This window comes from Pipistrellus hanaki, assembly GCF_964339955.1.
Source record: "Pipistrellus hanaki genome assembly, chromosome: 2".
NCBI classification, from domain to species: Eukaryota; Metazoa; Chordata; class Mammalia; order Chiroptera; family Vespertilionidae; genus Pipistrellus; species Pipistrellus hanaki.
Window position 1 is genome coordinate 35,538,247 of NC_140504.1, and position 23,457 is coordinate 35,561,703.

Below are 23,457 nucleotides of genomic sequence, written 5' to 3' on the forward strand. Positions count from 1 at the left end.
AGGGCAGACTGGCCTGGGTTCAAATCCCTCCATCCCTTTACTTCTGAGTAGCAATATGACGCCTTAATTTTACTGGGTCTTGGCTTGCCTTCCCGTCGTACCCCCCTGCAGGGTTGTTATCACGGCTGCCCATCACCGTGACTTACTGCTTCCCATCTCTTCAGTGGGAGGGATCCCTCCGAGAAGGTGAAGTGGGATTTATTTTATTTATTTATTTTTAAAAAATATATTTTATTGTTTTTTTTTACAGAGAGGAAGGGAGAAAGAGAGCTAGAAACGTCGATGAGAGAGAAACATCAACCAGCTGCCTCTTTCACACCCCCTACCAGGGATGTGCCTGCAACCAATGTACATTCCCCTAACCGGAATCGAACCTAGGCCCTTTCAGTCCACAGACCGACGCTCTACCACTGAGCCAAGCCGGTTTCGGCTCAAATGGGATTTAAATGGTCTTGGCTTTGCAAGAGAGACATGCTGTTCTTGGTAATTCTCTGTGAGGCACTGCTCTGTGAGGCTCTGCCCAGGGCATGAGTATGTGCCGCCTCCTGAGGGGGAACCGTGCGGGGCTGTTCTTCCTCACGTCCGCCCCCTTGTGACGGGCTCTCAGGGGTGAGCCTGCACACCGCGTCCTCATGGATAATGCAGCCGATCAGGGGAAAGGCATCCTGGAGAGACCCATCTCTTTCAGAAAATGAGAAGACAGGACCATCAAGGGTCTTTGCCTTTGACAGGGTGGCCTCCCAGTTTCTTTCCTTCGATGTAAGCTGGGAACACTTCGATGCGTGGCGGCCTCGTGTTAGCCCTGCTGTGGACGCTCACCTCGTGTCTTCAGCCTCTGACGATTTCGGCTTTGCCCGCCTGTCCTGTGAGCATTACTTATAGCAGCTGCTCTCCGTGCCCTGCTCCAAGCCCTGTTCCCCAGCGTCCTCCTTGCTCCGAACACCCAGAGCAAGGATTTGGTTTCATACTCAGGGAAAAGTTAATAAACGCTGCCTCAGAGAGACAGTGAATTTATATTGTGCCCAAGCCTCGCTGCTCAACCCCTGCCTTTAGCCCGTGCCGCTCTGAGGGGTAGCCGTCCTCTGCAGAGAGGGAGACCTCCAGGTTGCAGCAAGCTGGAAGAACCATTGCATGAACATTTCTATCTTTTCTTTTCTTTTTTTTTAAAAAAAATATATATATATTTTATTGATTTTTTTACAGAGAGGAAGAGAGAAGGATAGAGAGTTAGAAACATCGATGAGAGAGAACTATCCACCAGCTGCCTCTTGCACACCCCCCACTGGGGATGTGCCCGCAACCAAGGTACATGCCCTTGACCGTAATCGAACCTGGGACCTTTCAGTCCGCAGGCCGACGCTCTATCCACTGAGCCAAACCGGCTTTGGCTTCTATCTTTTCTTAACACTTCATGGCCACAGGATGCTTTATCAGTGTTCGGCAGAGAGGCCGGCACCACCTTGAGATGCTACGCATTTGCTGTTTTCTCCTTAGCCGAGTGTATTTCAGTGGATTTGCTGTTGAAACCAAAATTTTGGACTTTGCAAATATTGTAGCTGGTGGTTCTGTTCTACTGGCCTCCTGTTGCGACTTTCCGTGAGCTCCGGAGGGCAGGGCTTTCGTCCGCATTTCCTTCTTCGGGCTGCGTCCTGGCTGCCCTTGATCTGGAGCCTGGTTTTGCTTTCTTAGGGCACATTTGCTTCCCACCTGCATGTGCTTAGTTTTTTCCTTTAAAAACTGTTGTCTGTTTTGCTTGAGAAGCGAGAATGGACTGGGGATCTGTGTGTTGGAATATTCATAGCAACTATTCTGAGAGGGAAGTGCCCGAGAGGCTGAATTAATAGGCAGATGAATGCCTTGGACTGAGAGCAAGGACTGAGCAGAGGGAGGTAGGCAGTCTTGTGAAGAACTGAGTCAAAACAGTTAGGAGTTGTCCTTGCCTGGCCCCTTTCCACACACACAACCCCACATCTCGTCCATCTCCCGGGCTTACGAGCTCTATCCTAACCTCACACCCCGAGTCTGCCCAAGGTTCACCTTTCTCTGCCGGGAGCCCCCTTCCTGCTCTCTCCTGCCCCCTCCCCCAGGCTAAGCCTCCCCGTGGCCTTGCTCAGACAGGGCTGTCTAAAGGATTTTCTGTGATGATGGAGTGTGCCCTATCTGTCCTGTCCCAGCCACGTGTGCCCTGGCCATTGAGCAGCTGGAGATGTGTCCAGTGCAGCCGAGAAATGGACTTATATTTTATTTAACACAATTTAAATTATAATAATTTAGATTTAAATATTCACTCGTGGCCAGTGGCTACTGTGTTGGACAGCGAAGGTCTAGGATATGTAATGGCCTCATAACCACACATTGTCTTGAGCCCTCTGTCCCTGTAGTTCTCCCCCAGGAGCCAGAGTGACCTTTTAAAAATGTCTAGCACCCGGCCGGCATGACTCAGTGGTTGAGCATCAACCAGGAGGTCACGGTTCAATTACTGGTCAGGGCACATGCTTGGGTTGCAGGCTTGATCCCCAGTGTGGGGCGTGCAGGAGGCAGCCAATCAATGATTCTCTCTGATCATGGATATTTCTATTTCTCTCTCCATCTCCCTTCCTCTCTGGAATATGTATATGTATATGTATGTATATATATATTGTAAAAATGTGTATCAGATAGTGGCATTTCTCAGTTGAAAACCATTCAGTGTTTTTCATCCCACTTAGATTGAACTCCAACTCTGCTCCTCAGATCCTGCTACCTCTCCCTCGACCTTAGCATCCTGACTTTCCGTTTGTTTTTGTTTTTGATGATGTAGCTAAGCTTTCTCTGGAGTGCTGGCCTTTGCACCTGCTTTTTGTCTAGCTAGGGTGTTCTTCCCACTTTGCTTGTCTGGCCCCTCATCTTTGAGCTCGCCCCTCCCCCCATCCCCTGAGCTGCATAATGACCCCCATCCCTTTTATCTCTCCACCCTCCCACAGGCTTCTCTATCTGTTGTGGGGTCCAACCCTGGGTTCAAAATAAGACCACTGGAGGCTGATGATTGATTAAAAAAAAAAGCAGGCAAGGATTTATTGAACTGGCCAGGACGGCCGCAAGAGCACCACACACAGGTAGAGTCCACACGACCGCACTGTTCCAGGTGTAGGCAGTCCTTTTAAAGGTCCAAACCTTTGCTCTAAATTCTAAATTCTAAAGGCTTGGAACAGCCCCCAGGGTTGTTCCCAGCCACATCCTGCTGGACATTGGAATGTGGCTCAATCTTGCGAAAGCAGAGAGTACAGAAGCAGAGCTCAGAGGTTAATCTCTAAAGGTTATCTACAGTTTCTACCCCTGAAGCTACTGAGTCATTGGGAATCCATCTCCTGAGGTCCTGGTCCACAGGCACAGGAAAATTGCTTTAGCCTCCAGGTCTCCATCTGGAAGCTGAGGCAACTACCCTATTGTGTAAGCAAGTGCAGAAGCCAGAATAGCAGGGTTAAAATTCAAACAGCAGTTTTTAACCCAAGTATGATTGCTACCATATTTCACTATCTCCGTTATTGCTTCTGGAAAACTATCTTCTGTATCTCTTGTTTGTTTTCGGTCTTTCCTTACCAGGATGAAAATGTCATCAGGGCACCAACCTTGCTTGTCTGTCTCTCTGCCGAGTAAACCCCCGCCCCCAACCCCCCACCAACTTCTCTTGCCCCCAGAGAAGCCAGCGCAGCCTTATTCTCTTCCTCACGACTGTCCGACTGTCCCCCGGCTGGAAGCTTGGATGGCACCCAGCTGGGATACGGCGTCCTTGATGTGTTTCGCTTTTTTTGTGTTGTCATCACATTTGAGTCTGGCTCCCTGAGATTCCAGTCCTCCTCTCCTCGCTTTTACTTGTGTGCTCCCATAGTTCTCCAGCTACACATTTCAAAACAACATCTTAGTTATTCCAGACCTTCCTTTCACTTTGAGTAACGAGACTACGCAGCACCTGGAGGCTGTGGAGATGACTTGCAAAAGCCTCAGGAACGCCTTGGTGAAGAAAAGGGAAACATTTGGACGACGCTTATTCGGTTCCATATACTTATATTTGGTCCTAAATACACGCTGTGAAGGAAAATCTTATTGTTTCGGAAGAAAAATTGGAAAATACCGAAGGACAAGAGGAAGAAAACAATCCCACATTACCTGGTCTTGCTGAGAAAACATGTGCCACCCAGCGTGCACGTCACGTGAACTATAACATCACACACACAGTTTTATCACTGGCTCCATCCCTCAGAAATACCTCCAGTAACTACTCATCACAAGTCAATTTTAAATGGCCGAAGAGTGTTAACTTCCATGGATGTGCCATAAATTACTAAGCACGTCTGTTGTTGGGCATTCAGGTTATTTCCTTTCACTGGTTTAAGTACCTGATTTTCTTATTTTCTTTTTTAATTCTCACCTGAGGATATTTTCCCATTGATTTTTTTAAAAAATATTTTATTGATTTTTTGCAGAGAGGAAGAGAGAAGGATAGTTAGAAACATCGATGAGAGAGAATCATCAATCAGCTGCCTCTTGCACACCCCCTACTGGGGATGTGCCCGCAACTAAGGTACACGCCCTTGACCGGAATCGAACCTGGGACCTTTCAGTTCCCAGGCCGACGCTCTATCCACTGAGCCAAACCGGTTTCGGCCCCGTTGATTTTTAGAGATAGTATCAGAGAGAGAAAGACAGAGAGAAATATTGATGTGAGAAAAATGCATTGATTTGTTGCCTCCTGCACAAGCCGGACCAGGGCTGGGTCGGGGAGGAGCCTGCACCAGAGGTATGTGCCCTTGACCGGAATAGAATTTGGGATCCCCGCAGGCCCACACTCTATCCACTGAGCCAAACCAGCTAGGGCTTATTTTCTTTTTTTTAAAAAAATCAGTGTTCCAGGGAGGAGAGTGGGGGAGGCGGGGGGAGGGATGCAGTTTGTCCTGTACATGGATTTGTGGTGACTCTATCTACCCACATCATGTTCCTCTTTGTGGCGATGACCGCTTGTTTTCCACCCTGTCCTGAGGTTCTAAAAACAAGCCTTACGCAGCTCCCCTTGCTGCTCACGCGTGCTGGCCCTGCCTTCCTGCCCCCCTGCAGAGGCTGGTCTCCAGGGGCACGGCAAGTAAACAAATGCTCCGAACACCGACCGATTGACAACGTGGCGTATTTTTAATTGAAATGACGGGTCTCTGGCCGCTCTGAAACACGTGGTAACCTTGACCTTTCCATTCGCCATTGTTTTTAAACTTCTTTTAAATGCCAGGCAGTATAACAAAACGGTGACTTCTTCCTTGATGGGACTCCCGAATAGTATGCAGTATAACGGAAAGTAATAAATGAACGGCCATGGATATATCGTGTCTATATTGGAGAGGAGGTTTCAACCGTGGGCTTCTGCTGCTGCTCTTCTCTCTGACGGTTGGATCGAGGGATGGGAGAAGCTTTCAAAGGGAATCCTTACCCAGCCTTAGGGAAATCCCGAGTGATTTTAGGTTTTAAACCAAGCCTTGCATCTTGGTCAAGTTTCTGTTTAGTGCATCACGAAGATGATAGTTAGAATCTCCTTTAGCTAAGAACCCGCGGAGAAGCACACGCTGGCCGCTCTTGGCTGGGTGGCCTCTGAAAGTGGGAGCCAGAGAAGGGTCTGAGGTGGGATGGGGTGTGGAGATGGCAGCCATTGTCCCAAAGAGCCATGTGAGGCAGACTTGGTGACAGAAGGTAGGAGAGCTGGGGCAGTGGGGTTCAGGTGTCCAAGCTGCTAAGACTGTGACTCGAGCCAAACAAACCAGAAAAGCAAGTATTCCTGCTGGGGCCTCAGGCTGTATGTCTATGCACAACCACCAGTTTTCTTTTCTTTATTTTAATCGTCACCTGAAGACATGTTTTTATTGATTTTTAGAGAGAGGAAGGGAGAGAAAGATGGAGAGAGAGAAGAGGAAAGAGAAAGAAAGAGGGAGAGAAGGTGGGAGGGGGAGACACAGTGAGATAGATGATAGATAGATAGATAGATAGATAGAAATTGATTGGTTGCCTCCTGAATACTCCCTGACCAGAGATTAAACCCAAAACCGAGGCATGTGCTGTGACTGGGAATCAAACCCACAACCTTTTGCCGTACGATGACGCTCCAGCCGCCTGAGCCACGGGGCCAGGGCAAGTTTTCCTTTGATGCTGCCCATTATTTATTGAATAGTTATGACAGATGTGAAACGGAGCCTGTGCTCCGTTTAAAAAAGGGACACTGAGGACCTGTTAAAGAGAATTAAACCATGTAACGGAATAACAGCAAATTACACAAACCTGCCATCGATTCCATCCGTGTTCAGTCCTGCTTGGTTCCAGACACTGTCTTTGGAATTCAGAGTGTGATACACATTTCCTGCTCTCAAGGGTGGAGCTGTGCTGCTCAGCTTCTGAATGCAGTGGCCCCGAGTGAAGCCTGGGTTCCTCACAGCCACAGGTTTCAAACAGCAAGATGCTAACCGTTGTGAAGTGGAGGTGGGTCTGGGGTGGAGGGCTGTCAGCACAGGCAGATGAGCAGGGTGGTGAGGGAACTGGTCTGAGCAGAGGCTGGCAGAGGCTGGCAGGTGGACAGCTGCACGGTGTGGGATCTGGGTTGCATCCATAGGACATCGGCATGGGCAGCTGGCTTTGATGGGGCTGCTCGGAAGGCCCGAGGCCTGATCTGGGCGTTCCCAAGGTCCCTGAGGTGACGCTTTCCTGACCGTGAGACTCTCGTAGGATTGGGCAGTTCACCCAGCCCTGGACTGAGGCTACCCAAAGGGAAGCCAGCTGACTGGGCCAAGAGGTAAGTACAAGCATCCACAGTACCCGCTTAGAAATTTCTATAGCAACCTGACTTTGCAGCTACCTCCAAGGGCTTGAGCAGCAGCCCAGTGTGTCTGAACAGGATGGAGACCCATTTGGGTTTTGTGGGGCTTACACGTGTGAGCACGTTCACGTCTGGCTGGAGCTGGGAACTAGTCCTGTGCAGGGGGCCACGTATCTTTCCCCAGTGAATAGGACCAGAACAAAGCACCGGACAAGCAACCTGCTCCTTCACAACTGTGGTTTGAGAAACAGCACTGGAGGTGCTGGCCCTCAGTTGATTGGAGTGTCATTTCTTACAGCCAACAGTTGTGGGCTTGATTCCGGGTCACAGCCCATGACTAGGTTGCGGGTTTGAGCCTTGGTTAGGTTATGCTCAGGAGGCAGCTGATCAATGTTTCTCTCTCACATTGAGCGTGGAGGTAATGGGAGTGAGGCTGTGGGCCCCAAGGGCAAGGACTTAATAAATCTACAACCACTTATCAAATCCCATTTTCAGTTCAGTCTTCATCAAAGTCCAGACTCACCTTCCCCTCAGCCCCTTCCTCCTTGTCATCAGCATGTGCTCTTTTTTTTCATAAACATTATTTTCCTATGCACAATTCCATACCTATGTTCTACACACATCACACACAATGCATACAGGCAGCATTTTAAATAAGGTTAAAGTATTTCATTGTGTTTATATGTCACATGTTCTTAGCTCCTCTACTTGAGGCCATTGCTGACTTTTCCAGTTTTAAATAGTATATCTGAGAATATTTTTAAACAAAAGTTGTTTTTTTTCTCTTCTATTTTTATTGAGTCCCTGGGGTCTGTCCCCAAAGGTGAAATACTGTGTCAAAGGTCACAATTTTACTGCTCTCTAGAAAGACGGAATCAATTTCTATTGTCAGAATCGATGCACAGACTTCTCTGTGGCTCCAGGCTGTGCAATTATAATGCTTTTTATTAGTTTAGTAGGCTTATACTAGTACACTCGCCTGGAAGTAGTTTTAATGAGCTTACTTCAGGAGTGGCGAGGATGTGATGATTTGAATTTAATGTTTTCTCACCTGTAAAATTAAATAATCTTAAAAAAAAACTCTTACCAAGTGGAACCTGGATGTTGACATCTTGTAATTTTATCAGTTTTACATAGTTTGCATGTAAGCTTTTCTTCATTGTCCTTTACAGCTTTACCCATGCTGTTTTTGTTGGTCTTTATTTGGTTCATTATATTTTGTGCTGTCAAACTTGTTATTAGTGTTTATATATTTGTTCTCAGCTACGCCATCTCTTTTGTGATTCTATATTTTTTGGTTAGAAGTTATTTCCCCTTTACCAGGGGGATAAACATGCTGTTCTTCTCTTTCCTAGTTTTTAAAATGTGATCTCTTGGATCTGCCTGAACCTTATTATAGTGTTTGGTGTAAGATGTGGATCCAGATTAAATTCTGAAGTAACTTTGATTAGTGATTTCCCCCTCATTCTTTGGGTTTGACATATTAAGAGTTTTTGCCATATGGAATGAATTTATTTTTCTTGAATCTCCATTGTTATGCCACGATTTATTCCAAAAGTTAACCCAATATATAGAAATGTCATTTGTAATCTCTTTAATAAAGCACTCTACCACCGTGACTTGAAAAAATATATCATTTTGACTTCTTTCCTCATATTCTTTGAGTTGTATTTCACTGTTAGTACAGTTCCCTATACCTGCCTGATTAAAACAATTGTTTAATTTTTATTTTCTTTTGAAGACATATTACACGAACTCTTAAGACAAAGGACATTGGACATTAAGAAAAAGGTTCACCCTACCTAGTCTTTACTGTCTAGTAAGTTACTGATCTTCTGTGTACATGCTGCTGGCATCATTACCGAAGCCATGATGGGAGCCTCGTTTCCCCAGTTTTAACTCAGTGACTGTCGTACAGAAGGCCCTGCCCGACTGCTTGCTGCACTTTGGGCCTCATGAAGGCAAATGCTTTATGGTGCTTTCCTGAAGCAGTAATTTTAGTGGGGGAGTGGCTGGTTCATGAGAATATGGGGTTGAAGGTTCAAAAACCTCAAGAGTCAATCAGCTTATCTCTCATCTCAGGCTACAAACCGTTCTCTGTGCTGTGGTTACAAAGGAACTGGGAGAGATTTGTCAGCAGACTTGTCCTCAATAGTGAAGCTGTACCTGGCATGGAGCGCTGACTGTGGATGTGAAATAATGTATCTTTATGAGACCAATATTTAGACATTAGTACGGCAAGAGAGAAGAAAGTGTGCATCATTAGACTGCCGGGTTTGTTCTGGACGGGGTAACTTTGAAGGTGTTTTGTGTCTTAGTGTGTCCTGAGTGTTTAGAATTATTGGCAAGTTCCCTGGGTGGTGTGTCCATCTCAGAGCTGCTAGCAGAGGGGCATACGCTGCCTCAGAGGTCAGCCCGTATGTGATGGAAGAAGCCTGTGGGAGTCTGTCATAGAATCCTTTCCTATGTGGGGCCATTTGTCTGAGTGCCAAAGCCTATTTCTCTTTGATTATGGACATTGTGACAATATCAAGTGACTCCAGAAATTGAGAATGAATATTTGGCATATTAAATTTTTATCAAATGCCCTAATAAGTAAAAAACTCGTGGCAATGAAATTAGCAGACTTTATAATTATTTTAGAAACTATAAACTCTTGCATTATGTAGCTCGTCTACACTTAAACCTTTTTTTCTTCTGCTTAGTAATTTTTTTGGTTCTTCTGCTAGTTGCCTAATATATTTTTCTGACATTAACATTGGTTACCACTAGTCTGGGGAGCGGTCAGATTCCCTTTTTCCTTCCATCTGCTTGCTTCTTCCCCCCTTATAAAATAATTGAGATAAATGCACGCAGCACACAGAACTTTTAGCTTATAACGAATAATTACCAACATTTATGTAATGCATTACAGCACAGAATGTGTTTTGTCTTCTTTGACCTTCATGAAACCCCGTGAGAAGGGGATTATTGGTACAGAGGCAGATACCGAAGCGCAAAGCCTGCATAACAACCTGCCTTAGTTTCCCCTGTATATCTTCTGGTTGTCCTTCTTTTGAACAGAATTACAATACATTTTATTGGAACAGAATGGAAGTTTTTTTTTTTTTAAAAAAAATCATAATATGTGTTGCTCAATGTAATAGAATTAATGAATAACTAATCATTATGATGAAGTAATATTAAAAAAATATATTTTATTGATTTTCCACAGCGAGGAAGAGAGAGGGATAGAGAGCTAGAAACATCGATGAGAGAGAAGCATCGATCAGCTGCCTCTTGCACACCCCCTACCGGGGATGTGCCCGCAACCAAGGTACATGCCCTTGACCGGAATTGAACCTGGGACCTTTCAGTCCGCAGGCCGACGCTCTATCCACTAAGCCAAACCGGTTTTGGCTGAAGTAATATTTTTCTTAAGAGTTATGATTATGCAAAAGAATATGTTTATTATTTAAAAAATCTTTTGAAAAGATTTACCTAACTTATTGATAAAATGAATATAATATGAAGAACTTTTCTAATTTTATTCAAATGATCTCATTTAAGGGAAAAAATGTATCCAGAAGCACAAGCTATAAAATTCTGAGGTTTTTGGCTATTTTATAATCAAGTTTTAAAAATTTCATTTGAAAGTATTTGTTGCCAGAATATAAAGTTGAAACTGATTTCTGTCTATTTAATTACTCTATTGCCTTGCTAAATTCATGTATTAGTTTTACTAGTTGTTATTTTTAGTTGTTTGTGTATTTGTTAGGATTTTCCATATAGACTATAACGTCATCCTTATGCTTTTTTCCTCCTTAAGTTCTGCAGTGTATTTGCTACAGTGATGGGCACCTGTGTGAACCAGTGCTGCTATAATGTTCTCATTGTGTCAAAACGTTATGTCTGGCTTATAAACTATAGATACAATGTTGGAAGATTTTATTAGAAAAAATTTAAAAGCCTATCTTGAGCTGTTAGAACTTTGAAAATTATATTTCATATATTGGTAATGAGTGTATGTTTCGACATTATAAAGGGGTAGGGAAATAAATGGTGATGAAAGGAGACTTGACTTGGAGTGATGAACCCACAATATAACATACAGGTGATGTGTTATAGAATCGTACATCTGAAACCTATATAATTTTATTAACCATATCACATTCAATAACAATAAAAAAATGCAATGTAAGGAATTTTGATAGATGTTCGTTGGCAATTCTGACAGGCATTTAAGCATTTTGTTTTGTTTGCAGGGGTGTGACTAACAGGATCTTAATAAAAATTCACTCCTACTGGGGCAATGTGGCTAATTTTAGATGCTAAGTTTACAGAGAAGCATGTTAAGCAGATTGAGAGAAAAGGGGAGATGAGACTGGGATAGAAACTCAAGTATCTAAAATGTGAACAATATTTTTGACTGTTCATTGTAGCAGTATGTCTATAATGAAACAATATTTGAAATATTGCATAGAGATAAAAAGATTCAGATTTACCTCTGACACTCCCAAGTTGTGTGAACATGGGCAAGCAACTTATCCTTAGTTTTAAAAAACAAAACAAAACCTTTAAAGTGGAAATAATAATAAGCAGCTTGCAGTATTGTTTGGATTAGACATAATATATGTAAAGCACCTGGCACATCGTAGGCCTGCAATAACATGTAGTTATGATTATTATAGGACTCCACCCTCTAGCACTTACTTATTAAATTATTATTTATGTATTAAATTAATATAACTTATCAATGGACACCATAAAAAATCATATCTTCAAAGAATAATATCTTGCCATAGCTGGTTTGGCTCAGTGGACAGAGCATCGTCCTGTGGACTGAAGGGTCCCGGGTTCGATTCCAGTCAAGGGCACATACCCCAGTTGCAGGCTGGATCCCCAGCCCTCGTCCAGGCTCCTGTGGGAGGCAACCAATCGATGTTTCTCTCTCTCTGTCTCTCCTCCTCCTTTCCACTCTCTCCAAAAATCAATGGAAATATACCCTTGGGTGAGAATTAACAACTACACACACAAAAAAAAAAAAATTTTTTTTGAAGATCTTGGTGCTGCTGAAAGGAAAGTGCATGTTCCTGGAGGTTGCATTGACACATGAGGAAGTAGCCTTGAGTGACGGTAGTTGGATCCTTTGCCCATTTTTTTCTGTCTCTTATTGTCATTTACCCTGGTTTGGAGAGTCAGACAAACACGTTTCCTCGCCCGGGCATCTGAGGATCTCACACAATGAGACGATGCTTAGTTGTCCGGTAGCACTGGAACCCGGACTGGGGTGGCCGTGGAGCCACTGGGGCCACCGCAATGACTGGCAGCCAGGTGGCCCTGCCAGGCTTTGTCTTCATCACTTGCCCTCCTTCCCCTTCCCTTACTCTGAATCCAGACTCCTCGGTGAGGCGTTGTTGGCTAATGTTGTAACCTGTCTCTTTCTTCTAGAATTCTGAAGGCGGACTCTATGTTTGCATGAATACGTTTCTGGCCTTTGGAAGGGAACACGTTGAGAGACATTTTCGAAAAACTGGACAGAGTGTATACATGCACCTGAAAAGACATGTGCGAGAGGTAAGAGAACTATCTTTCTTGTGACATGGCCTTAATGTGTGAATCGCGTGGAGACTTTACTGTGTCCACGTAATGTCTGAGCCTCCTCGATGATGGGACATAGCAACAGGACTGTCTGTAGGAAGTCATAGACTCTCCCCAAATATCACCTTACACAGCTTTATTTCTCTCTCTCTCTGAACCTCTGCTTGGAGTTAAGAAGGCATGGGTTGAAAAAAAAAAAAACAGAAAACAAAACTCAGAAAATAATAGTAGAAACACGCATGGATCTAAAAATAAAAATAAAAATATTTGGATACTTTGGCTTCAGATTCATTTTTTCCTGTCTGTTTCCATCACTACCTAGAAGTAACCATAGCTGTGAATTTGCTGTTTCTCACTCCTATGCATGTCACTGTTTATTATAGGTACTCACCTTCTATATGTGGAATGACTGTGTTTTAAAGATGCAGATAAATACTGTCATACTGTTGCCTGTGAATCTGTGGAAAGCTTTCCCTTTCAACATTGTTTTTGGAATCTGTTCATGTTGTGATGCATTTGTCTGTACTTAAGTCATTATACTAGTTGGTATTCTACCTTGTCACTTATTATTCTATTCTCCTATTAATGAACATTTAGATTGTTTCTATTTTTTGTTGTTGCTTCTATTAGCAATGCAACGATTAACATTTTCAACTTTTTCTCCTGAGAGTACATGTGCCAGATCTTTTAAGAAAATCTATGTAGAACAATAATGCTGACTTGTGGCCATGCTTCTCCTTGATATTTGCAAGTTCTCCCCCAGACTGGTTGTACCAATTTATACTCCTGTCTTGATTTCCATAGCCTCACATTTGCTCAGACTTTTCCTTTTGCCAATCTCATAGTTGTGAAGTAACATCTTAAATATTTGGCCTTTCCTTCTGGGAGAGATAAACATCTTTGTATGGTTATTGGGCATTCTGGTTTCCTCTTCTCTGAGTTGCCTGTTTATATTTTTGATCTATTTCTCTATGGGCTTATCTTTTTTCTTAAAAGTTTTTTCCCCCCCACATTCTAGGTATAAAAACATTTTACTTTGTTGTTTTTTAAATACATTTTTATTGATTTCAGAGTGGAGGGGAGAGGGAGAGAGAGAGACAGAAACACTAATGAGAGAGAATCATTGATTGGCTGCCTCCTGCACACCCCACAGTGGGGACCAAGCCCACAACCTGGGCATGTACCTCGACTGGGAATCAAACCTCGCCTGCTGGTTCATAGCTCAATGCTCAGCCACTGAGCCACACCAGCTGAGCAATTTTTTGCTTTGTTTATGAATTATAGAATAGAAGTTTTGAAGTTTGATGTACTAAACATTTCTTACAAATTGTGTTTTTTTTGTACTGTGTCTGAGAAATTGTTTTCCAACTCAAATCATGCAGATATTTGTTCTAATACTTTTACTTTTTTAGAAGTGTGTGTATAGTTTAACGTTTTAGGTCTTTAATCACCTACAAGTTATTTTTATATTTCTGTGAGTGTGGGGAAATACACGTTATTCTCCATGTCGATAGCCAGCTGTCCCACTATTTCGAGAGCTGTGCAGCCTTTCCCAGGGATTTGCAGAGCCATTTTTTAAAAAAAATATTTTAACTCGCCATCACACTTGGGCCTGTTTGGGGGCTCAGTCCTTCTTATTTTCTATCTCTGCATTGGTGCGACAAGCCTGACATCTGGTAATGCAAGCACTGTTTCCGTGTAAATTTCTCACAGAACTTCCCTGTTTTTTTAAAATACTTTATTGATTTTTTACAGAGTGGAAGAGAGAGGGATAGAGAGTTAGAAACATCGATGAGAATCATAGATCAGCTGCCTCCTGCACACCCCTCACTGGGGATGTGCCTGCAACCAAGGTACATGCCCTTGACCGGAATTGAACCTGGGACCTTTCTTATTTATTTATTTATTAATATATTTTTTAAATTATTGATTATGGTATTACATAATTGTCCTCATTAACCTGGGACCTTTCAATCCTCAAGCTGACGCTCTATCCACTGAGCCAAATCGGTTTCGGCCTTCCCTGGTTTTTGACACTGATTTTTCTCTGTGGATTTTGGAATCAGTTCATCTAGTTTTAAAAATCCTGTTGCGATTTTGATCAGGATTGAATTCATTAAGTAGATTAAGCTATAACCCACGTCATTGTGTTAGTTTTATGAGGACAGGTATTTTTGTCTGTTTTGTTCACTTCTGTGTCCTCAGCCCTAGGTGCTTTGTAAATATTTATTGAATGACTATTCAACATGGCATACCTTTCTATTTATTCAGGGCTCCTTTATGTCCTTCAACAATATTTGGGAATTTTCAGTAAAGGAGTTATATTTAGTTAGCTTTTTAAAAGGGTCTCTGTAATTTTTGTAACTATTATAACTGCTGTCTTTTATTTTTTATGCATTTTAATGTTATCAATGGTGCTTGGGGATTGTTATTAATTTTCAGATGTTGATTTTATATTTAGCAGTATTTGTTCAACTTTCACTGTAGCCCTAATAGTTTGTAGACTATCTTGGATCTTCTAACTCATCAGTGCTGAGTTGAAGTTCATGTAATCTCTCCCCCTAGCCTACTTAACATGCCCTCTGTTTATTTTGGACAGTGAGGAGAGATCCCAAAATTAGACCGTGGGGACAGTAGGGGGAAGAGGAGGAGAAAGGCCAGGAGGTCAGATAAGCCATTAACTCAATGATGATGTTGGCCTAATATTGCATGACTTACATTTACTACTCCCGTCAGTTGGGACACAGAAGTTCTTGTGCAGTCTGCTTTGTTCCACACATTTCTTAGTATAAAGTGATGGATTTTATAAAACAGAGGGGTGGGCGAGTGAAACAGGCCCAGAGACTTGAAGTAGCTTGCTCACAGCCGCAGAGGCAGTGGCAGGATTGCAGGATGCTGGGAATCTTACACAGCTAGCTCTGTCTCTGAAATGTTAGGTTGAATAAGTTCACTCTGACCACAACCCTGTCTTGGGTTAGCGCTTCTCATTTACCTGATGTGGACCTGCTGTTCTCCCACTGACAGCTCTGGGCCTGTGACATACCCAGGCAGCCCCTTCCCTGCTTGGCGAGCCTGCGTATCAGGATCCCTGTTTGTTTGTTTGTTTGTTTGTTTGTTTGTTTATTTATTATAGCAAAGGTGGAGATTTATTGAAGAACAAGTACAGACTCCCACATGGGGAAGGGGAAAGAGCCCCCCCAGGATCCCTGGTTTTAAACATTCCATTATCCCCAGTACCCTCCACTGACCCTCACCCCCATATCTTGCCTCCCTAATTGTCCTCCAGAACTGCTACTGGTCATGGCATTGGCATCATCCTCTGCTTTCCTGCGCACACCGCTGGGAGCCTGCACTGCACGGGGTCTGGACCCATCCTGTTTCTGGCCTCCCCCTCTGCTGGGCCCATCACTGCTCAGCAGACCTAGTCTGTATCCGCTCCCACTCCAGACTCCGGATGCCTTCCTCCCTCCTGATTCTCGGGAAAGGATTTGGCTTGTACTTTCCTGAGAAAACAAGGGCCCCATGGACAGGGACTCCTCGAGCTCCTTTCTTGCCCCCTGGGAACTCACCTGCATCCAGTCCCTCCATCTCAGCAGAAAGCTGTGTTCTCTCTGTCCTCCTAGCCCTCTTTCCTCCAACCTGGGATACTGCTCCTTCATTCACTCCACTCCCTCCGACACCCCCCGACCACTCCCTCTTCTGGCTGTTTATTCTCCTATCTTAAAAAAGAACACACCACGCCCCAGCCGGGTGGCTCAGTTGGTTGGAGTGTGGTCCCATACACCAGTACGCTGCGGGTTCAATTCCTCATCAGGGCACAGGCCTGTTTCGGATTCATTCCCTGGTGGGGGCTCATATGGGAGGTAACTGATTGATGTTTCTCTTCCTCCTTCCCTTCCTCTCTCTCTAAAATAATCAGAAAAATAAAAAAAAACATATCCCCTGGTGAGGATTAAAAAAAAAAAGAACACACCACAAAATTGTCCCTCTTATGTGTCCTCCTTTAGTCACCCCATCCTTTAATTGAAGCTTTTTAAAGTATTTTTCTATTCTCATCACCTCGACTACACCTCCCTCTAAGTTCGACGTTGCAGTCTGATCTCCTGTCAACCCATTACAACTGCGACGGTGTCAGTGACCTCTTCGGTGTCACTCTTGGTGGACATATTTTAGCCCTGATTTTATGTGATGTTTTGAGCATTTGAACTTGTCTTTCTTTCTTTCTTCCTTCCTTTCTTTTTTTTTTTTTTTCTTTCTTTCTTTTTTATTTTATTTTATATATATATATATTTTACAGAGAGGAGGAAGGGAGAGAGATAGAGAGCTAGAAACATTGATGAGAGAGAAACATCGACCAGCTGCTTCTTGCACACCTCCTACCAGGGATGTGCCCGCAACCAAGGTACATGCCCTTGACCGGAATCGAACCTGGGACCTTTCAGTCTGCAGACCGACGCTCTACCAGTGAGCCAAACCGGTTTCGGCTGAACTTGTTTTTCTTTTGCAACTGCTCCTTCTTGCTTTCTTGGGCACCATTCTTCCCTTCTGTCATCCTGCCTTTCAGATCGCCCTTCCTCACTCTTGCAGTAGCATCACTTTCTTCATTTGCCCCTTGGTCATCGGCATTTCCTAGGATTCTGCTTGACCCTCCTGTCTTCTTTCTCTGAAAGCTGCCCTTCATCCTCCTCACTGTCCCGACCATCTGTGTCTAACCACTGTCTCTGAGCTGATGCCTCCAGATCAGCTCTCTCCAGAGCCAAAGACCTGGCCACCCGACTCTGACCTGGCTTTTTCTACTCAAAACATCTCTGACTGAACTAGTTATCTATCCTCTTTCTCAGAGTTGTCCTTGGTCTTGCATGCTGCAGACCTAGACATCATTTGGATCCTGCTTTCAGCCCATGACTGATTGGTGACCAAGTCTTGTTATCTGGGCTCCCAAATAGCTCTGAAGCCCATCCTGTCCTCTGCACGCCTGTTCTTCTCTTCTGAGTGCTCATCACTCCCTGAGGGACCGGTGCTGCAGCTTCTTGACCAGCCTCCAACCCACCCAGTCTGCATGCTGCACCCAGACTGATCTGTGCATCTCTGGCTGAAATCTCTGATGTCTCTCCCTTTGTTGCAGGATGAAGCCCAAACTCGTTTGCACATGATTACAAGGCCCTCCATGTGGCCTTTCTAACACTCACTCTTATTTCGCCAGCTTTGTGCTTTAGCCATAGCAAACCACTTCTTCTGGGGACACATTGATTTCATGCCATTGTACATTTTTTTTTTTTTTTTTTTTTTTGGTCTGGGATGATCTACTTCTATTCCCCACTCCTCTTTCACCTGTTGCCTTCCTGTGGTTAGCATATCTATCTATTTGTTCATCATCCATCTATCCACCTATCAACCATCCATTCATCCATCATCCATCATCATCCATCCAACAAACACTTGCTGAGCAGCTGCTATACAATAGAGTCCGCTGCTCTTCTTACCTGACCACACCTTCCACCTCCAGGAGAACTATTCTTTCCTTCTTTTGATATATTTTTGAAGGCGGTAAGTTTGAAGGGAGAATGCCATGAACTTATAGAGGACTTTCAGTGACCGCCAGGACTGTTAAACGTGCCTTCGGTACAGGTTTATTTTTCTTCCTTTTCGTGGCAGGTAAGTGGAGGGCAGAGGACCAGAGGCTCTGAGACCGTGAAGGAGAGGGAATCCAAGACAGGGACGTGAGTTTGGCATTCGTATTAGGGAGACAGGTGTCTGAGCTAAAGTGTTCAACGATTTTCACATTCCTAAAAATGTGAACTAGAAACTCACACTACAAGCTCTAAAAACATAATGTGAGAAACACAAAGAGGAGTCGGCCTTCAATGCCAAATGAAACAACGTGGGAAAGGAGACCTAGCACTAAGAACGGCACAAACTGAAGAAGCAGCGAGGCTGTGACATGTGACCATGGGAAAAGGCATCGGGGTTCGACCCGCACCCCGCCGTGTGTTGGAAACGTGCTCTCTTCTGTTTGTTGAAAGAACATACACTATGGAGATGTTGCTTTGGCTCTTGGAAACAAACATTTCTATAATCCCATTTGAGAGTAAAATATTCTGTGTGAGTGTCAGAGGGCAACGCATGGCCTCTTTTGCATGAACTCTGGCTGGGTGTTTATTTCATTGCTGCTGGGGACTTCTATGTTAGAAAAATGCACGACATAGCCAGCCGCAGTGCTCCAGAAATGTTTAAGGAGCTTAGATTGATGCAATACGACCGAATCTCAGTGACTATAGATTAATATTTATTAAGTCTTTCAACAATAATTGTTGGCAGGCTCCAACCGCTGGGGACCTGGTAGGAAGCAGGGGAACCGGAGCCTTCCTTCTGGAGGCGCCATCCATCCAGAGTCCCTCCGCGCTGGGCGTGGCCCCGCCTCCTGGGAGAAGGTGCCCCTTGGAAGCTGGAGCATCTACTTCGCTTTGATGCCTGGCTCCACTTCCCTTTCCAGCGTGCTTTCGGCACAGCTCGGTGAAAATAGTCAGGTGGAACAATAGCGTTGCCCTTCACTGACCCCCATTGACCTGGGTCAAGTTCCTGTTTATCCGGGATTCTCTAGTCCAAGTTGAATATTTCCTCTGGACTTTTATAAAATCTGGGAACCTTTGAGATGTACTCTTCCCCTCCCCCCCCCCTCGCCCCCCCCCCCCCACACACACCCACTAGTTTATTTCATGGGCTGCATTTTAACAATTTCTTTTTTTTTCTTTTCAGAAAGTAAAAGGAGCATCTGGTGGAGCTTTACCCAAAAGGAGGAATTCCAAGATTTTTTTAGGTAATGTGCATATTTATCAGTCATGTGCCCAGATAATTGTGTGTGTGTATATGTATGTGTGTATACACATATGTGTGTGTGTGCATGTGTATGCTTCATTTGGAGTAACAGGCTATTTGTTGATCTGTAAGGTAAGGATGAGTGGAACCAGTTTAACTTGAGATGAGCTGACCCTGTCTCATGTTTAGCTGCTGGTGAAGGATGTCAGCACTCCAGCCGGGTTAGTGTTTTTTGTTTTTTTATAATATATTTTATTGATTTTTTACAGAGAGGAAGAGAGAGGGATAGAGAGTTAGAAACATCGATGAGAGAGAATCATCGATCAGCTGCTTCCTGCACACACCCAACTGGGGATGTGCCTGCAATCAAGGCACATGCCCTTGATCGGAATCGAACCCGGGATCCTTCAGTCCTCAGGCCAACTCTCTATCCACTGAGCCAAACCGGTTTCCGCGGGTTAGTGTTTTGAAGCAGTTACGCTTACAGGGCCCGGAGAGTAACTGCAATTCTGCCTTTGGTCTTTCCCCAACTGCTTTTAAAGAAGAGGAAGTTTTCATATTTTAATATTAGCCAAAATACAGAATTTGCTCAGATTTTGCCATTTTTCCCACTAGTGTCCTTTTATGTTCCAGAACCCCATGTTTCCTTATCCCTGTCAAATCTGTGGTGGTTCCTCACTCTCTTTTCATCTTTAATAGTCATGACCTGTGTGAAGAGCAGTGGCCAGTTATTTTGTAGAATGGACCTCAGGTTGGGCATGATTGATGTGACCCTATGATAAGGTTGAGGTTATGCATTTTTGGCAAGAGTACCACAGAGTGATGTGTCCTCTTTTGCATGACATCAGGGGCGCAGGATGTCTTCATACAGGTGATGTCAACCTGATCACTTACTGAGGGGTGTCCGGCGGGCTTCTCCGCTGTACAGCTGCAGTGCAACTAATAAATGTGCTGGGAGTGATAGTTGGAGACTATGCTAATAACTCATTTCTCCTCAAGGTTTTGCCCGCTGGTTTTATCATCCATCAGTGGATCTTGCCTGCGCAATGATTACTGTGGTATTTGACTAGCAGTGATTTGATCTCTCCCTCCTTCAGAAGAGCTAGCTTTGCTTATGCAAATGAGTAATGGTTTCTAATATCATGTTATCATGATCATATGTCATACTGTGCTTCTGATTTGGTTGTCCAGGAGAAAAAATGGTTTGATAATGCTTGGTCAAGCAATTTAAAATCCCTAAATGCCTGGGATTAGTGTTTGAAAGAAATTCTTTCAAACAAAGTTATCTGCATATTGCAGTTCCATTTTGGTGGGGGAAAAAAGTGTATACACTCATATATCTGTATACAATTGTTTGTCTTGGAAATAATGCAATAATTAATAAATAATAATACAAGAATAAACTCTGTGTTTCATGTACTCACAACTGTAAACCTACTTCTACTTTTGCCCCATCGTGTATATATAAATATACCTGTTGTATATGTGCATGCATAGCCATATATGTGTGTACATATATGTATGCAAACATGTGTGTATACATGTATGCTTACACACACATGTATGCATATATGACTGCAAGTGTGGAAGTCTGGCAGAATATACTCCTAATTGTTCAAAGTAACTTTTTTCTGGTGGTGTGATTGAGGTGATTTTTATGTTCCTCTTTTTGCTTATTTATTTTTATTTTTTTCTGTAACAAATGTATGTTACTGTTGTCATACAAAGACATATTCATTATTTGTTGTTTTTAAAAAAATATATTTTATTGATTTTTATACAGAGAGGAAGGGAGAGAGATAGAGAATTAGAAACATCGATGAGTCATTGATCAGCTGCCTCTTGCACACCCCCTACTGGGGATATGCCTGCAACCAAGGTACATGCCCTTGACTGGAATCGAACCCGGGACCCTTCAGTCCCCAAGCCGACGCTCTATCCATTGAGCCAAACCGGTCCCGGCCATATTCATTATTTGAAAAGGAAAACCATTGGACACAGTCATAGAGCTGAGTTTCTTCCTGCTTTGATTCACTATCTAGTCCTTGAACTTTGTTTCTTTTACTCAAAAGACTTGGGGTTTGATTTCTTTAGTGATCATTTTGGTGGTAGGCGGTGTTGCCAAGTAACTGTTTTAAAAAATGAATCCAAAAACAAGCACTGAGGTTTTGTGTTTCATTCAGTGTGGAGCCCTCTCACGGCTTCCCGGGCGCCCTCCCCAACCAGCTCATTTTGGTGGGACCTGTCTGCAGGCTGCCTTGTGTTCGCTCACCGTCCATACCTCAGGAGACACAAGATGCGTCCACGCTGATGTGACCGCCTCGTGTTCTATTAGAATCTAAACCCTTCCCATGTTTCTGCTCCGCCCTCCATCCTGGCCTGTGCTTTCCATCCTCATGGCTACTTCCTGGTGCAGAATGGCTGCTGGGCCTCCAGTCTGGAAAGCAGGGAAGATGAAGGGAGGAGGATAAAAGTCTAATCTCCCAAAGGAGTCGCTTCCTTTTGTCAGCTTTCTCCCAGCTCCTCAGCAGCACTTCAGTTTGCACCTCTCTGGTCAGAACTTGGACACAGGGCCACGCCAGGTGCTGCACAGCAGACTGGACAGTAAAGTGTTAGTGTTGTTGAAACTCAGCTCTATGACTTGTGTCCAATGGTTTTCCTTTTCAAATAGTGGATATGTCTTGGTATGACAACAGTAACATACATGTGTTATGGAAAAAATTAAGTAAATTTTTAACACTACGGTAACATTAAGTAAATCCTGTTACTAAGCAAGAAGCCACAGATTCCTTCCCTAGAAGGGACATTGGGGTTGTCTCTTCGTGGAGAGGAAGAGAACCAGAACTCTCTTCGGGTCTCTCGTTCCTTTGAACAGAAAGTGCTTTCTTGCTGCTGTTGAAATGGAGGTAGGATGCCCTTTCTCTCATGAGCAGAGGCAGATGACTAACGCTTTCTCCTGGAGGGAAGCTTTTATCCACATCCCCTTGATTCGTGACTAATTCCTCTCTCCCTGTGGTTCAGCAGTCACATTGAAACCATTGAATCATTCAGTTGTGACCTTCAGTATTGATTTTATGAGGAAAACTGAGGCCATTACCTGGTGCTGAATGGCTTACCCCCAAGTCTCCTGAGCACTGTCCTACCCTCAGCAGTCAAGTTACTCTTCCGATTACATTGGTGCTCATCAATGAAATCACAGCTAAGGATTCTTCCCTCAGCTCTAGTTTTGGCTGTTATTATTTTTTTTAATCAATAATGAAAACTATGGGTAACATTTGAATCACTTTCATATTATGCTTCTTTTTGCATTTAGGATTAAAAAATATTTTGAAAGTATAACATATGGACAAAGCTTAAATTTGCAAAGTTATAAGTGTCTCTATAATGAAGAGTAAGTTTCTTTCTTTCCCTTCCGTGTCTCCCAGCTCCCTGGTTAGTCTCTCCAGAGACAAGTAGTATTTTCGTCTGCATGTCCTTATATATCTTGTATATTCTTCCCGTGATAGTCTGTACATATACCATACTTTTAGATTTATTTTTCTATAGGCAGTGGTGAGCAATTAACACTTTTGGTTCCCAAACTATGCTCTGAGGCACCCTGGGGTGCTATGGCAGGCTCACAGGTGCACCTCAGGATGCTTTAACTCTTCCGGGGAGCACAGTGATGCTTGAACAGTGCATGGACCATTAGCTCTTGTAGTTTCACTATTGGAGTATCCAATATTCCTTCCAATGACTTCATCTCTTTGTGAAGCTGGCTTTTCGGTGGTTTCTGTGGTAAAAGGCAAATACCATGTGAAAATAAATGTGGCATGGGCAAAAGGGAGGCAGCATCCAGTCTGATACAAAGAGAAATTGTGTATGCATCCTGTAAGTAAGGAATTGTGTTATTTAAGAATGAACTAGAACATTTTTTTCCTTTCAATGTATGTGTATCATTTTTTTCAGTAAGTAGTTAGAACATAAATACTTAATTAAGTTGTTTGGATGTAACCACTGAATAAACAGAACTATTAGGCTTTTCTTGGCTTCCTGCTGCTGTGTGAAAATTGCTGGGATGCTGAGAACTGAGAAAGTACGGGTAGCTCTGCGTTAATGCTTCAAGTGAGAAAGGGACACTGTAATGGGAAGATAACCTACCACGATATGATAGATTGTGAATTTTGGCAATAAGCTTATATAAAATGTGTTGTTTAATGAGATAGAAAAAAGAGAAGAGCGGATGTAAAGGAGAT

At 43.6% G+C, this 23,457-nt stretch overlaps 1 protein-coding gene across 2 annotated transcripts in view; it reads left to right on the plus strand.

The window, feature by feature from the left end:
• The window catches only part of USP13 (ubiquitin specific peptidase 13), a 116,428-nt gene that overhangs the window by 15,052 nt on the left and 77,919 nt on the right, over positions 1–23,457 (plus strand). Inside the window, exons 2-3 of one of the 2 annotated variants that reach the window (XM_084875545.1) lie at positions 12,257–12,382; positions 19,163–19,223. In XM_084875545.1, the coding sequence (XP_084731671.1) occupies positions 12,257–12,382; positions 19,163–19,223 (187 nt within the window). The remainder of the gene's footprint in view (positions 1–12,256; positions 12,383–19,162; positions 19,224–23,457) is intronic. The other variant, XM_084875546.1, reaches the window with a different exon arrangement.